This window comes from Chelmon rostratus, chromosome 1 (genome assembly GCF_017976325.1).
Source record: "Chelmon rostratus isolate fCheRos1 chromosome 1, fCheRos1.pri, whole genome shotgun sequence".
Classification (NCBI taxonomy): domain Eukaryota; kingdom Metazoa; phylum Chordata; class Actinopteri; order Chaetodontiformes; family Chaetodontidae; genus Chelmon; species Chelmon rostratus.
In genome coordinates, this window is record NC_055658.1 from 8,227,208 (window position 1) to 8,244,041 (window position 16,834).

The 16,834-nt window shown below is 41.9% G+C and overlaps 2 protein-coding genes across 2 annotated transcripts; one reads left to right on the forward strand and one right to left on the reverse strand.

Annotated features, from left to right (window-relative positions):
- Positions 1 to 3,978: 3,978 nt before the first annotated feature.
- On the reverse strand, positions 3,979 to 13,225 carry ppm1g (protein phosphatase, Mg2+/Mn2+ dependent, 1G). The gene is made up of 14 exons (XM_041935776.1): positions 13,080 to 13,225; positions 12,646 to 12,782; positions 11,822 to 11,891; positions 11,314 to 11,399; positions 10,915 to 11,044; positions 10,543 to 10,654; positions 10,147 to 10,346; positions 9,619 to 9,800; positions 9,401 to 9,532; positions 8,332 to 8,434; positions 7,618 to 7,749; positions 7,330 to 7,459; positions 7,018 to 7,117; positions 3,979 to 6,076 (listed from the first exon to the last, which is right to left on the reverse strand). The coding sequence occupies exons 2-14, from the start codon at positions 12,754 to 12,756 to the stop codon at positions 5,876 to 5,878; spliced, it is 1,689 nt and encodes a 562-aa protein (XP_041791710.1). The 5' UTR covers positions 12,757 to 12,782; positions 13,080 to 13,225; the 3' UTR covers positions 3,979 to 5,875.
- A 1,157-nt stretch (positions 13,226 to 14,382) lies between these two features.
- On the forward strand, positions 14,383 to 16,834 carry mis12 (MIS12 kinetochore complex component). Its single transcript, XM_041941410.1, has 2 exons — positions 14,383 to 14,784; positions 16,105 to 16,834. The coding sequence occupies exons 1-2, from the start codon at positions 14,383 to 14,385 to the stop codon at positions 16,372 to 16,374; spliced, it is 672 nt and encodes a 223-aa protein (XP_041797344.1). The 3' UTR covers positions 16,375 to 16,834.

Sequence of the window (16,834 nt, forward strand, 5' to 3'; positions counted from 1 at the left end):
GTGTTTGTGAATGAGCAGCGGGGGTCTGTGCTTCAGGTCTTGGAATGTGCTGCCCTGATGATCCCTGGTGTTCATGGCTAAATGTTTATGTTCAGCGCATATTTGTTCCTACAAACAAAGTACAGCGCTCGGGTGCAGATGTGTACTTGCTTGTACAGTATGAGTTTCTGCATGTGTGTGTACGTGTGTGTATTACCATCATACATCAAACTAAATGTTGCCTATAGCGCAACAACCTGTATGATCTGCCGCCACTTCTCCTCTACCTCATAGTTCAGCTTCACTCAAAGATAAAATGTATTTTGCATTGCACATCTGTTTTTTGTTTCACTTACTATTTTCTTTTTCTACTTTTATGTGTATTTAATAGATCTTGACATAATATTATTGAGATTGAGCTCCTCTTGTTGAGGCCTGAAGCTCTTGTACAAGGATGTTTTTTTATTGTTGTGAATTTGATGCCTGACAAAAGAAGGTGTTGGAAACCTTGTATTTCAAATCAACTCTGTGTGAAAAAGTCTGAAATGGTCATTATTCTTAATGCGTGCTACTTGTGTTAGCACCACAGTGGTTAATAAAACCTGCTGATGAAATAATCATGAGGTGGACATTTTTCTTTTCTATGGATCGTCTCCAACAGTGAAATCAGCAAGTTAGAGCTTAGAATCAGGCTGGAGGGTAAAAGCTACATGAATGTGATGAGATTTGTCAAAGAAGGAGACAAAAGGACAGAAAAAAGGAGACATGACAAAGTAATCAGCAAGGAAGGAAATAGAAAGGAAAATGTCGGAGGACAAAGAGGAGGGATTTAATAGTAAAAGAAGGGAGTGAAGAAGAGAGGAAGTGGAGTGAAGAGGTGACAGGAAGTGACAGTGGGTGGAGAAGAAACATGGGAAGAGGGGCGCAAGAGAGGTGAAAGGGAAGAGAGGAAAAGAAAAAAAGGATGTGGGGCGTTTTCCTGTTTTTCTACAGCTTCTCAGTTTATCCAGCATGCTTAGCTTGATGCTGATGAATTACACATGAAGACGCACACACACAGACACACAGACACACACACACACACACACACAGAGGATGTATCTGGAACTGACATACTGGTACATCCTGCCGGCAACAGAACAGCTGACTGTGACATCTTCTTATGTCAACTCTGTGTGTGTGTGTGTGTGTGTGTGTGTGTGTGTTGCTGGCCAATATGGGGTTACAAATGTTGTGCTGATGCTAGGAGCACCTTGCGATGTGTGTGCATATACAGAACTTGTGAGGTGGTGTGGTGCGGAGAGAGTAAACCTAAGCAGCAAAGCTGTGGGTTGGAAAACAAAATGAAAAACAGTGAAAGATGCTAAAGAGCTCCACAGAGCTAACAGGAACTGTAGAGTCGGGTGATAAATTCTGTGTATTATTTGTTATTTAATTCATTCTTAATGCAAAAATATATCTGTGGTTGTGGATTTGGGGTTACTGACTAAGGAAAATACTCATTGTTCTGTCATAAAAACTAAACCTGATATAAGATCATGCTATTTTAACTTGTGGTGTCCTTTCATAGTAATTCTATACACCTTAACTACCACTGCCACTGAAAATGATAACAACATTAGGAACAGGAATGCAGATTAGAGGTGTGTGAAAAAGACCTTATAGTTAAACTATTTTGGTCACAGCAAGTATCTAAACTGCAGTACAGTGACCACTGGAATGTGTGTGTGTGTTAACTCAATATGAGGGCAACGAGGCCAATGCAGTTTTAGGAGCGAGAGCAGGAGATCGAAAAAGATCTTGATGAATACTTACAGTGTCTAACTACAACCTGCTATTGTGGTCCAGCTTTCTATATAAGACCTGTTGGCTAGAAGGCACACGCACACACACACGCACACTGTTCTCTATGTACCATTGCAGGCCAGGTCTAGTTGGACTCCTGTGGTTCTCTTCCACTGCCATCAGTCAAGTTTAAGAGTCTGGAGACTGAAGTAACTCCCCACAGTTCAACATACACACGGCTGGACAAGGCCGACATTGAGCTCCACAGTAGTAGCCCTTTAGAAAAAAACGTTACCGCAGTGAAAGATCAGTCTGGAAAAGCCACCTACAGTAGTCTCAGTGTGTGGGAAACAGACAAACAACAGCTGATTTGTAATAGCCGAAAAGGTCTTGCAGCCGTGATTCGTGTATTTGTTGGCTGGTGAAGAAGCAGTCATGCTTCTTACTTTTGGGATAGTGGTTTGGCCAAGAACAGAACAGAGCGGTTTTAATTATACTCATCTTACATCCAAGGACAAGCATGAGCATGAACACCCAGACTAACAAACTTCGCACGCACTTCCTGTGTCCACACACACCACTGAAGCTGCTAATCTGCAGACAAGAAGAAAAAAAAACATCCGTCCTGTTAAAGACAGCCAGAAAATGTGTGTATTTTGATGTGTGTGTGTGAGAGAGATGACATTTTTAGATTCCAAGGACAGGGTGTGTTTCCTCTCTTGCTTTCAATTGTTCCTGCAGCAACAGTGATCCGCTGGGAGCAGAGCAACCACCAGGACAGTAGACCAGCAGCCAATGGCAGGGCAGGAAAGAGAGGCCCCGAGGTTGATAGGAGCTAAAGTCTGTCCTCTTTTGCTTTGCAGTTTCTATGGAGATTTAAAGTCTACCCACTGCATCTCCATGACAAGGACTGTGATCGTGTGCCATGGAGGGTAAACGGTTTTCATTTGATTCAGCCCACTGATCAGTATGTCCTCACTGACTGACGGGGTGCATGCGTAAGTGGGGTCAGTAGCTTTATTTTCTGCTGAGATGAAACCCGACAGACTCTTTGCCCTTTATGACACATGGTTACCTCTTCCTGCTTTAAGGGATCATAAGCCATCGCCGTAACTGGTCCAAATGTCTTTGCTGCCATCTGCAGGAACGTCTGTACACAACCTGCTGTACAAAAAAACTCATTTAAAAAAAAAAAAGAGAAGTCTGCGTGTGCAGCAAAGCGCCGCCATGAGGCTTTGATTGAAATGTTTTGAAAACCATATGGCAGAAATTTGATATACACATTATTTGACCTCTCAGAATGAATTGTAATGTCTGTGGAGACCCCTTAACGTTCCAACTAGCGCCATCAGCAGGTCAAAGCGTGTGATTTTGTCAAATATACGGTGAACCTGGTGGTAAACATCTGCACATTCATTTGATCTGATCTTTGTTTCTTGAACTTGTCTACTCATTCACACATAGGCACGCACAATCTCACGCTCATATACATGTGTACAAATAGAAAAACTGACTCAGCTTCTAAAGAAGCCATACTCCCTGACTCCTCATTTGAACACTCATATTTAAATGTCTTCATTTGTATATGCTCCTTTCACTTCTCCATACCTTTATATGAATGTACACACAATGTGGTTAGTTGTATGTACAGTAATCCCATTTCATTTTTCACAATTTGTCATTGTCATCTTAGGTGCAAAGTTGATATTCTAGCCTGAGAAGCTCATAATAGAAAGAGTTCACCCTCAAGGACACATCAATGTACTGAGTACATTTTTTATCAGTCAGATCAGATGATGAACAGATCATCCATAGCCTCTGCTGCCATGGGGCAGAAATCCAAAGCTAAACTTTGCTTTGTATAGCTGCATATTGAGGCTTTGAGAGGTGAGACACTAAATGTAGCTAGCAGCATTCTTTAAAATCAATTACACTTAACAATTTAGTCATGTCACAATATGTAGAAAACCACTGAAAAATACATTTACTGCTTTATGTAGAGTAGACAACCATTCTTTTCATTCATCTTAATATTTAAAATATTCTATGTATTTTGGGACTGATGTTCAGTAACCACTGAAGACTTAAAACTGATTAACCCCAAAATTGAGTGGCCGTGGCCGAAGAGACTTTAACAAAAAACTTCTCTGAAACCTGATTAAAAAGCAGACACGACAGTGGTTATTTTTAAAGAAACACAGGAATACAGTTGTCTCATTATTTAAAAAAATGTATTTGTATGTACTTACATACTGGTGTCAAAAGAGTATGCACCAAAAATGTCACATTGACTCACAATTACAAAGAAAAAGCCTTTTCTTTTTCTTCAATTACAAGTATTGAAAAAACTATGTACAGAAAAAAGAGCATGGTGACGAGATAGTACACTAGAAACAAACTTACAGTCACACAATGTGGTTTAAATGCGGCTTCTGCAAATAAGGAAAAAAAGATCTTCTGAACAGTTATACTGTCTTGGTGCTCAGAGCTTGAAATTGTATTTTCACTCAAAAAAAAACCAAAAAAACTGAGCATCCTCTCTGCAGTCCAGCATCAGGGTGTTTTCAGAGTGTGCTCACACAAAGGATTTGTTTTTTTTAAAAAGAAACTTGCCAGAAAGCTGGTTCATCAAAAAACGTTTGAGTGGAAATACTTTTTACTTGAAACACGTCCTAGAGATAATCTTAAAAAGGTGTTACAGTGGAAATGGACAGACAGGGAGAGTAAATTGGGGGGAGGATGGTAGAGCCCTGGAGATGAGCTGTATGTGGAGGGCCAGTCCAGGGCTTTAATCCCAACTTCTCTCTGCATGGACATACACAGACATAAAAGGAAGTCTTTCGTGTCTCTGTATGTCTCCCTGCCATCAGATCTTACAGATGAGAAGTACACCACCTCCAAAAAACCCTGGCATCTTTTCTGTCTGGAATTTTGATCAAGACAAGACACAAAGCAGGAATGAAAAAAGGCAAGATGATGGTGATGTATTGGAGACGATTAAGCTGTTCTTTGACCAAGACTGAAGAAAATATCCTTGTGAATGGGTGCTAATGAAAAAAAAGGGGGGGGGGGAGGGAAAGAAATGCAAACATGAGCAATTGGACTAGTACCCCAAATCCTTCAGTTCCTCCAGCTGTGGTCACACAAACTGCCCCTGAATAAACTTGAGGTTGGAAATCAACATCAGAGGGGAACCTGAAACAGGGTACAAACACATTCAGCACAACACTAAGCTAGCATCACTGCATCTTGAATCTTCAATTTGGGATAAAAAGGACATAAATATCCTCTCATTCGATCAGTTTTTCAACTGTTGCCGTTATGCAAATCTATCTGTAGCCATTTTGGGTCCCTTCACCGGGTTCAGTTAATTTGAGGATGTGAAATGGTGCCTATGACAGGAATTTGTGGTTTTTAATGGCACTTTGTTGAGATACAATGGCTGCCTTGTAATTTGGGAACAACACACTGAGAGCATTGTGCAGTTTCATATTGGAAAAGTAACGTGCACATTTCATGCTGCAAAACTGCCATGAAAATGCATGTCACACTGACAGATGTGAACAGCACCCAGACGCACATCACTACAAGAGCTATCCTCATACTTCCACTAAAACAAAGCGTACCGCGTGGATAAAGATTTTAACAGTAACAGCGAGCAGAGCACGTCTGCAGAGATGCTGAGACGTCTCTGAAGCATTTAGAAATACACACTAGTCTCTGTAGACTGGTTCTTCCTGCAGCTTCCTTCTAGATACAAATAGATGAAAAATGATGTGCTGTTCAGCATGCCAGTGAATGGCGAGTCTGCCTCTTCTGATTTTAAGAAGTAAAGGTGTGTCCAGCTTCTGTCCGGCGAGAGCGAACAAAAGAAACAACTGGAGGGGGTGTTAAAGTGAGAAGCCACCTAAAACAGACGACAGAAAAACCATACTGATGATCTCAGTTCTGCTGATCTTTGAGCATCCGTATAGCATTTGCAAATTCTGTTTTAGGGTGAGCTGATGTTTGTGAGGTCAGGATTTAATTTTGAACAGAATGTGTCTCTGGTGTACAGTATCTGGGGTAGCCTGGGACCAGCTGCTCCCTCTGGGACAGATTCTCTTTGCCTTTAGTCACTTTTAGCCTTTTTGCTGTCGTTTCCATTCTCCTCCAGCTCTGTCCCTTCTGCCTCCTCCTGATGCTTCCTCTTCTTTGTGTCGTCTGACTGAGCAGAGGACGGGTGTGGCCGGAGGGTGACGATGACGCAGGTCATGTTGTCACATCCTGTTCCGTCTCCAGATGTGTCAGGGGCCAAACAGTGGTCCAACAGCTGTCAGGAGGACATGTGATTTGATGACATTTGAAATTAAAGATGTACAAGCATATGTATTTTTATCTTTGTTCAGCAGCCAACTAAGGCTACACGGTAGAAAGCATAATGACTACAAAATAGTTTCAAATCAAATCTATGTGACTGATAAAATAATTAAAAATTAGAAACACATCTTTGATCAAATTTCAACAATCCAGGGATAAATCCAAAAAACAATTTGTTTTGATTGTGTGGAAATCACTGGAAGAGTTTAATTCTCAATATTAATTATACGGTACTGCCTCGATTGGTTGCATAATTTTGACTTTAAACCGTGGCGCACCGTGTGAAGGTGCCTCATCAGTGCCTGGCAGGCACCGCTGGTATTACAGTGCGGCCCGTTTCATGGCTGCTGCACTCTCGCACAATACTGGACCAATTTCAAAAACTGCTGTCTCCATTAGTCACTTGGATGCTAAAACCTGGAAAAATTCGCTTCACAAACACAAATATTTGATGCACGCTGTGCATGATTATGCATTCAGTCGCATTGCCGTACTTCTTGCCTCGCTTTCGAAGACATCTAGCTCATTGTGGCCCGCACTCTCACACAGCGGTAAACACTGTGGCTGCGCTGGCTGCCTGCTGCAGACGCCATGAAAAACACTCTGCTTGTAGGATCATTTTACATTTAGAAAATTCAGAATTTTCTACAGCCTGTGAACACAAATATTCTAATATTAATAATATCTAATATTTCCATACTTATCTGAACGTGGAAAAAATGAAAAATAACTTCCATACTTTTCCACTAAAGTCAATTGGTTTTAAGTGGTGACATGTAATTGTGATTCCTGAGCTCTCGTTCTGGTTACAGAAACTCTGACCAACTGATTTATGTATTTATGTAAGATGTCATTATGAACACAATTAAGTGTGGAACAGAAGCCCTCTCTCACCTCTTCCACTATGGATGAGAGGGATCTGACATTGCCAGTCTGGTCAGGTTTGATCCTCTCACTGATGAAGTCCACCACCTCCTGACTGCTCAACACGTTCCTGCACACAGCACATATGGAAACAGGGTTTATCAACAGGTAGATGATGATTCGAAAGGAAAAAAAATGTCACATGCATGAATACGGCAACTGGCATGATAAAATCTACAGTTCCGCTCATCCTGCCAACACTGCATATGCTGCACTCAAATGACTGCGTCATTCTTCTGCTTTATTGTCAGACGTTTGTCCGTCTGGAGGTACGAAACTCACCAGATGCCGTCGCAGGCGATGACCATGAAGTCGTGGTCCTCATTAAGTGTCAGAACTTTGACGTCTGGCATCGCAGATATCATCTGCTCCTCTGGTGGCAAAGCCTTGTTCCTCTTATAGAAGTGGTCGCCTGAGAGTCAGAATCCAGGTAAACAGCTTGTTAAGAGAAACCTGTTCTGCTCACAGATGTGGTCGTCTCAGAACAAAAGGCTAAGTTTAACTGTGATGTAACAAATACGATTAGTCTAGAAAGATTTGTCTAAAAGTCATGTGAAAGTTCAGGCATACCGATGGCTCTGGAAAGGTTCAGTCCACCATTGACCCGTCCATCCATGGTCACTTTCCCTCCAGCGTTTTTGATGCGAGCCAGTTCCACCTCGTCCTCTGGCTTGTGGTCATATGACATGTCGACAGCTTTGCCTACACCAGCATAAGAACAGACCTCTTACATTTCATTCAAGATTAAGCCTTTTATCAAAAAGATTTGCCACTAAGCATTTCTGTGGCAACCATTTCAGAGCCCCACACTTTGACTGGCTGTTCCCCAGTAACACGATTACATGACCAGACTGTGGAGAAAAACTGTGCATTTTTACATCAACAAGATACACAAGATAAAACATCTTCAAACAAACAACGGCGACATCTAATTTGATTTTAGGTTTCAAAGTGATATTAAAAAAAGCAACAACCTCGAAATCTTTCTGTCATTGGAGTTAGCACCTCAAAATTATCTATACTCATAAAATACTTAAATGTGCTTATAATATGGGAGTGTTCAAAACTTCTCACATCATGCACTACAATACTGTAACAGACTGCTGAGCTTTGTGTACCAGCAAACTAATTGCTCATATGCTTGTAGACGGAAAAAGCATCATATGATATATTGTGCTGGACATAGACATTATGGCTGAAGTCCTGACTTTAACTGATACACATTTTGATTTTACAATTGAACATTTCTATCAAGGTAAACAGGTATAAATGGTTTGGACCTACCGCGCTCAGACACCACGCAGCGAGAGTCTCCAGCATTGGCCACGATCAGTTGTTTTCCTCGGATCAAAGCCACGACAGCTGTGGTGCCGCTGTCTGAGCCAGGCTGTCGACACATGAACATAGGAGGCGTGACACACAGTTAAAATGTCCATTTGGTTTTAATACAAGATTAAAAGACAAAGCTCTCCAACCATAGCAGACAAAGACTGTTGGACTATTGGGATCTTTTTTGAAATTCACAATTTCTTTCCTCCCATGACCTGAACAAAAGCTTTTGCAGAGAAGATTTTAAGGCAGCAACTAAAGCTTCTTCCGTTTGCACAAAGCCGTCCCAAATCATTACATTTGGCTTCTGCTGCAATGTGGCCGTCCACCAAACTGTAGGCTGTGAGCTGGCTTCGTAGATGGAAGCGTTGCCTACAGGCTTCAAATATGACTAATTCCACCAATGAACATTAGTATATGAGACCACTTAGAACAAGAAGACCTGAAATTCTGGTAACTCAGTGTGATCAAAGTCAGTTTCTTGTGTCAACCAAGACTATGACAACAAATCAACAACTGTGACAATAGAAATTGTTAATTATCAGTACGTTAACTCGTCTTTCCCACTCTTCAGTTGACTAGTTCACATCCAAATGATTGCTTTGTTCTTCTGCTTTACTGTGGTCATGGATAATATTTAATCCAGGAAATATGTTCTGTTTGAGCAAGCTCTGTTTATACCAAGTTAAATTCATCTCTTACTAGCAGTCAGCAATGAGGAAGCAGAGAGCATTTTATTATACTGTAGTCAAAATAAACACGCGATGACGACAGGTGGTGTCTACCCAAAACCTCAATATTACACTGAATCAGCTCCACCCTGAAGACATTTCACCTACAAGTAATCTTTTAACTGGACATCTAAAACGGTTATTAAAAAGTTATGGCAGCCTATATCCCTGAAATTAGACATGATGGGTTTTTTTTAAACTTTATGAGTTTCTCAGAGCAATGCTCTCTTTCAGGAACATCCTGATCACAATCACACCTGGACGCTTCCCAAGACATGCCATTTTGTACACACCTCCTCCTTGCCGTCCATTCCAGGTAGACACACTTCATCCTCCTCTTCATCCTCAGAGTCTTCCTCTCCCTCCTCTGTGTCCTCCTCTTCCTCCAACTCACTGCTGTCACCCTCTTCCTCTTCGCTGCCATCCTTACAAAAAGGAAAAGGGAAAACAAGCGTGTGAGTGCGCTTTAGCAGCCAAACAGGATGGGCTTATTTCAGTCTCCTGCTCTCACCTCTTCATCACTGCCGTCCTCCTCTTCCCCCTCCTCAGATTCCTCACTGTCATCAAAGAACCTGGACTTGGAATCTCCTGCAGCCTTGGAGGACAAAGAGGAGCAGGAGGGACCTGCATCTCCTTCTGCCTTACCAGCCTTTTCTTCGCCATTGGAGCTTCCTGACCCGCCACAGTCACTTGCTGTTGAGGAGAAACAAGGACAACATGTGATGCTGGACAAGAGAACAGAGAGCAAGAATAAGTGTAGAAGAGAGTAAAGGACAAAATGGTTGTGCTCAGGTTTCGATTTTCATGTACTTTTAGTTAAGCCACTTTAAGCTTTTTTTTCTTGTTCCAAGAGATATTTGGTGTTTGAAAGGCCTTTAGTCTGCAGACAGGCCACTTTGTCCATTTTCACATAAAAAGATAGTCATTTCAACATTTATTTTATCTAAAACATGATTCCAAGAGTTTTTTCACATCATGTCATATTTTTATAGACAAAAATGTACTTATGTTGCAATGTTAAAGAGTCGCAGCACCATACCTGCACCACTGCTGTCTCCTCCTCCCGTTCTCCGACAGGCTCGCAGCTTAGACAAGCATGCAGCTCCTTCGCCTTCCTTCACCTTCCCGTTGCTCTCCTCTTCCACCTCCCCATTTACCCCCTCCTTCTTCTTTCCATGCCCACCTTCCCCTTTGTCTCCTGAGGCTTCGGGGTGCGAGGTCGCCTTCTTAGCAGCCGCACTAAGAACAAAACACATAGAAGAATTGTGATCACTCTAAGGGTCAACTTACATGAGGTGACCACTGAGGAAGCACCACTTAACATTTAAACAAGTAACATTTCTAGGAAGTTCAAGTCCCCATATGACAGGCTCATTAAGGCTCAAAATACTTCATCCTTGTATAAAAAGACAAAATAAAAAGTCTGTTCGACTACCTGATGGCAGCTGCATGCTTCACAGCATTGCGGTTCTGGCCGTAGCGCACAAGCAGCTCCTCTATGGTCATTGTGGCTTCTTCATGGAGCAAAGCTGCTTCCTCTGTCTCCACTGAAAGGAGTGCAGAATCATACAATCAATTATATTAGGACATCGCTGTTTTTAATCTACCAGCAGTGTACAAGCATGCACTTCAGAAAGTCATGTGTGTTTTTTGTGCTTTAATGTGCTTTATTTTCATTTTGGGGGTAATTTTCTACAGTTAATGCTCTCAATTCTGCATCACCATCAGAATGAATGAATGAGCTTTGTTATATGTTTGCTACAACTCACAAGAATACCAAACATTTTATTGTCAGGAGCGTACTCACAGTCATCCTCCTCTGCCACTTTTTCAGCCGGAGGTTCCTCAGTGGGCCGTCCAGCAATCTGGACCAGCTCTTTGATGACTTCCTCTGTGGTCATTCTGCTGTCGATGGCCAAGAATGCATCCTCCAGAGCCTGGAAACAACATGCAAAATGATGTGCCAGTGTACATCAAGCAACACAGAGCAATAGTGGATGCAAGATGGCTGAGATTCATGTAGCGGTCTGTTCAGAGTGGGTTTCCAATGTGTCAGTGGAACAGAGGAGAAGTAGTAATGATACTTGCATACATTACCTCTGATCCCCCCTGAGTCATAACTACGCCACAGTTGAGCAGCATGAATATTGCTGCTCTACCAAACTTGTTTAAGACTGGTCATGTAGTGGCTTCTATGGCTTCTCACCTTTTGGAGTTTGCCATCTTTGTAGGTTTTCTGCTCTTTGATGATGTCAGGAAGGTACTTTGAACAGTACAGAGCCACCTCTTCACCTACACGGGAACAGCAGATTATATAAATTGTCCTGACAGGTGTGTGTACACATGATATTCAGACAGGCGTAAAAATAAAGCAATAAAATGAAGGAAACTATAGACACACTTCCCAAATTTGGGTATGTTGTGTATGTGTATATGATCCGAAGACAGTTGTGTCTCTGGGAGAAACTGTTTTTGGAAATTTGGGGTTTTTCCAAAGGGCAACTGGACTTGTTTGTAGCTCTGAGAATCTCCCCAGACTGTTTTTGGAAAAGGATTTGTGGGCAGTGTGTGTTGTGCATTGTCAGTGGTAGGATTAGGTAAAGAAGTCACAAAATACTGTTAAGTTAGTGTTTAAATGCTGTAAATACACAATGTATACTGCAGATTATATGAATATAAGTCTATTTGTATAAATGTGTGGGTGTGTGTGCTACCTCCATGTCCATCATACACAGCAAACATGGCTGTCTCCTCATCAAACTCTGGAATGCAATTGTGAGCATCCTGTCACACACACACACACACACACACACACACACACACACACACACACAAAACACAAAAATGCACATTACAATTCAGACAATACAGCAGTTTACAAGTTGGTGCAGATCATAGCAATCACAATTCCTCTTCTGTTGAAAGAAGGAACGTGTATATTTACGACACGCAAGTCAGGGGGGATGAGATGCGAAGCTCAACACATTATCTTCACTCATTGACATTTTATTGAAATATCTATATTGGTCAAAACACTTCAATCTAGCGACAAATGTCTGTTCACTAACTGTACACCAGAGCTGCTGTATTATTGGTAGCTGACTGATATGATTTGGCCATGTGTCTGATTTCCTCATCAGAAGTGACTTCAATGAGATGAAGACACTGAATCTCCAAATGCTGTCAACTGCAGTGAGGAACCTTCCTCGCGTGCCAGCCGACATAAGTCAAACTAACTGCAGACACTAATTTCATTATGGATGTTGTGGGAGATGCCAAAACCACCCGAGGATAAATCATGGCTTTCATCCATCACTACAGGTGATGCTCAGGGAAAAGCTACTCTGGGCGTGTGACGAACTTTCAGGGTGCTCTGGAAGGACGCCAACCAACTCCATACAAACAAATCTGGAGAAAAGCCGCAAATGCCTTTATCCTGCCATTTACTACTCAGGACACATTTTCACTCGAATGCGTTCGAAAATACAAAGCGGTCAACGTGTTTGTCTTTCATCCGCCCATTCATTTTACGGCTCACCTCCATGGAGACACGCCAGCCCTGCATGGCAGAGAAACCGTAGCTCATGTTGCCGTTGCCGCCATCGGAAGAGGTCTTGGCTGTGTTAGGTTGCGACAGATAAGCCCCCATGGTTGTCGGTTTCTATGGCTTTACACCTGAGGAGAAGAAGACGCAGATGATACATCACATTTTAGCAGCATATAAAGAGCCACAAGTGTAACCAAGTGCATTTATCACACTTCAACTGCGTTAACCAGCTTGGCTAGTCGAGGTTGCTAGCTAGCTAGCGTTAGCAACACCACAACAAAAAAGTAGACGCATCAGCTAGCTAACATCACCATGCTAACAGGAGCAAACCCGGCTAAACTTCCAGCCGTAACCTCTGCCCCCGCCATGCAAGCGGCTGCGCAGTTGTAAAAAGATCAAACACTCAACGACGACGGTTAATTTACCTATCTGGCAAAGCAGAATGAGCTTGTAAAAGGGTCCCAAAGAGAGAGATTCACATAGGAAAGATTACACGTGTGGATGCAAAAGCCGCTATCAACACAGACAGACCGAAAAGAAACTGGAGCCGTGGAGGAAGTGAGCACGCGCGCATGTCCCTTTCGTCCGAACACGGGGGCGTGTCCAAGACGTACGTCATCACGTCACGATGTCATTTTTTGTCCTTTTTTTTAAACTAACGAACAAACAACTCCACGCAAGCACTACATAAAACTCACAGGGCATAATCCCAGCAATAACTTCTTAAGAAAAAAAAAAAAAAAAAAAAAAACACAATAAAACAAACAAACATATATTTGTGTGTGTGTGTGTGTGTGTGCGTGTGTGTGTGTATACCAAACTGCTAGAATTAATAATAAAATGCTATTATTCATTTGTGAACTCAGAAACAGTGCCACATACAGGGCAGGAGAGAGAGAGACACAATGTTGCTACATAGTATTTTAGTTATTTATTCTGCATGAAACCCCAAATTGAAAATCTAGAAACTACATTTTTGGTTTCCCACTGTTGTATAATCTTTCACAGAAAATTTGGATGTCATCACAGTTCTACAAAAACCCAAAACCCTTTCTTGAGTTCATTATAAAATGTCAGATACACTCCAAAATGAATTCAGGAACCAAAAACTTACCGTACTCTCTCTCAAGTAGCTTAACACCAGACTGAAAAGCAGTGTTACACTGCTGTCTCTGGTTGAAAGTTTGAAGTTTGTTGCACCTTTGAACACATCCAGCAAATTCCAAAACACTTCAGAGTAACATTTTCATTGACTGTAGTTTTTAGTGCTCCCAGGAACTCTGTTCTGTTTTTGTCCTGTCCATGCAGAATGCACAACAATATTACAGGAGTTGTAAAAGATAACATTGACTCTGACTTTAAGATATGCTAGTAAAACATGCTATTTGGGCATAACAATTTTGGTTTACAAAAAGCAAAACTGTATTCAATTATTCCAATAACAATATTTACACACACACATCTCAAAACCCTTATTTCCATTACTAGCTGCTATTTTGTTTCTGTAAATTATCATAGAAGAAGCAAACTGACAAGATATTATCTATATCATTTACTGTATATCAACTACATATTTTATATATTAATATTCTCATTAGCAGCAACCTAGATTTATATTCCTGAGGCACACTCCGTACCACTTGGTGGCGGTGTTTCACCACCGTTGAGTGTCAACAGCCAAAAACATCACAACAAGAAGAAGGAAATTTATAACGTCAGTGATTCAACATGGCGCGGGAAACCCGGGAAGAAGAGATGGACACCGCCGGAATGGTGGACGAGGAGGCGGCCACTTTAAAACTGTACGAGACACAGTTTTTTGGCTTCACCCCGCAGACTTGCATGTTGCGGGTGTACAGCGCCTTCCAGGACAGCCTGTATGACATTTTACCCGTCGTGGAGAAGGTGTGTGTGAGACAGCTGAGCAAAGGCGAGTCGGACGGCGCCGAGGAGCTGCTCCGGTCCCGGGCCAGAGAGTGCAGCCGGAAACTGCAGCAGTACCTCGAGGAGCGGTTCAAGCAGCTGTCGGAGCGGATGGAGGAGCTGCTGTTGAGCCGCTGCTTCTCCGTGCCGCCAAATGTCCTGCTGCCCGAGGACAAGTCCCACAACAAACACCCTCAAAACACACAGGTGGGTAAGGAGTATGTAAAAGAGCTAAATTCACACACCCTTGATGATATTAACATCGCACACTGTTCACCTAACATGTACAGTATGTAAACACTTTTAAATCAAAGTTTGGCCTCAGTAGTGTTATGATACCTCATATGCCTGTCATTACATACCTGTGTAGTCCATACCTCTCTATTAGAGCCTGATCGATAAATTGTCTGGGCTTATGTAACGTTATTGGTTATTAATTTCAAGTTTATTTTTAATCTGCATCCGGTTCCTCTCGGTACATATACTCAAAAAAAAAAAAAAAAAACGTGATGGGTCCTTGTCAAAAAAAGTTACATTATAGAAAGATGTAAACAGACTACAGAGTGCAGAGCTGAGCTGTGATGGCTGTAGTACATATGTGTGTGAACATTTTGGTGTCTAAATGACTAATAGGTACAAATAGATTTGAGATTGGTCCAGTAGAGCGCTTCAGCTGGCAGCCACAAAATGGCCTGCAATGGCTGCAGTGTAATCCTTGAGGTCATCTATCCCTGTATGTCCACTGAAAGTGTTTGTTTTTACCACTGACAGGCTCAGATTGTTATTATAAGTGTCTGACGGCATTATGGAAAGGATCCCTACAGAGACAGACCATTTTGTTAAAGAGGAAGATTATTTTTGTTTAACTAGAGAAGCCACTATATTGCTCTCATCAAAGCCGCCAGATTCCATTGATAAATTAGTAATTTTACATTGCATTACTGTAAAACACACTTCATTCGAACTTGACAGAACCAAAATAAAATTGTTTTGGTTTGTTTTTCCACTGTTCCAGCAAAAACCACCAACTCTGATTTGCTCTAAATATAGCCTTAATTCACTGATGTGAAAACATTCTGGCTCTACATGCTTTTCTTCCTCGCCGCCTCTCTGATGCCCAGCCTCCCTCTCGCAGCTGTCTTGGTTTTTTCGTATCGAACCCACCCCATATTAGATAAATGGTTTTGACTGGCGCGACACAGACCAGGATGGATGGAAATCTGTCTGACCAGGACAGGCACCAGACACATCTGCCAGAGCAAATAAAACATGAGCTGGCAGATACGCCTGGTTTAAAGGTTATTGATGGTCTTTGTCTGTTGATAAAAACAAATGGTCACTTAGCAATATAGCACGTTTTATCAACATTTATGTTTATCATTATTGAGGATTGTATGTTTAACTTACAGCGCAGTCATTATCAGACATGGTGTATTCTACTTCTCATAATGCTTACATATGTTGTTGAAAACAGAATGCTAAGTGATGTATTTGTCTATGATTTGACTGTGGCCCTGCTCCATCCAGGAGGTGCTGAGGCTGGAGTCGTCCCTTGCTGACCTCCAGAGAGCCTACGAAGCAGAAGTGTGTGCCAGACAGGCCCTGCTCGCTGAGCTGGAGGAGCAGAGGGAGGTGCAGAAGCAGCTGGATGGACTCCTGACGTGGGTCAGAGAGCTCCAGGTGGCCTGGGTGAGGGAAGGTAACAGCAGCTTCCATGAAAGTTTCCGGCTGGTGATGGAGTCCGTAAAGAAACTGCAGGAGGCTGTCAGGGAGGTCTGCAGCAAGGCGCCTCACTGAACCGAACTCAAATTTGCATTATTTTGTAAACAGACATTACTCCAAAATTATTACAGTCTATTCTGTGTTCACTCCTAGTGAGATCATTTAAAAGACATCGGTAGCAGCTAGGTGGACATGAGGCAGTTTCACTCACTGAATATTTAGTGGTTTGTCAGCCCACTTTTCATCTTGTTTATAGATAATAAACCCCAATAATTATAAAATAATACTAATTAATTCTCATGAAATCCAAAATATGTAAATGTTGTAAAATGACTGTTCTGCAACCACAGGGCTTCTGTTTTGTTTTGTTTTTTGTTTTGGTTCAGTAATGTTTAACCTTTTCCGACAAATTTTGTTAGTTATGCTAAAACGTGCTTTGATGGCTTTATGAATATGTATCATAAGTTCAATAAAGCTTAGTTACCTTTAAAAAGAGTCAGCCAGGTTGACCTGTCCCCACAGTGCAATGTAAGTA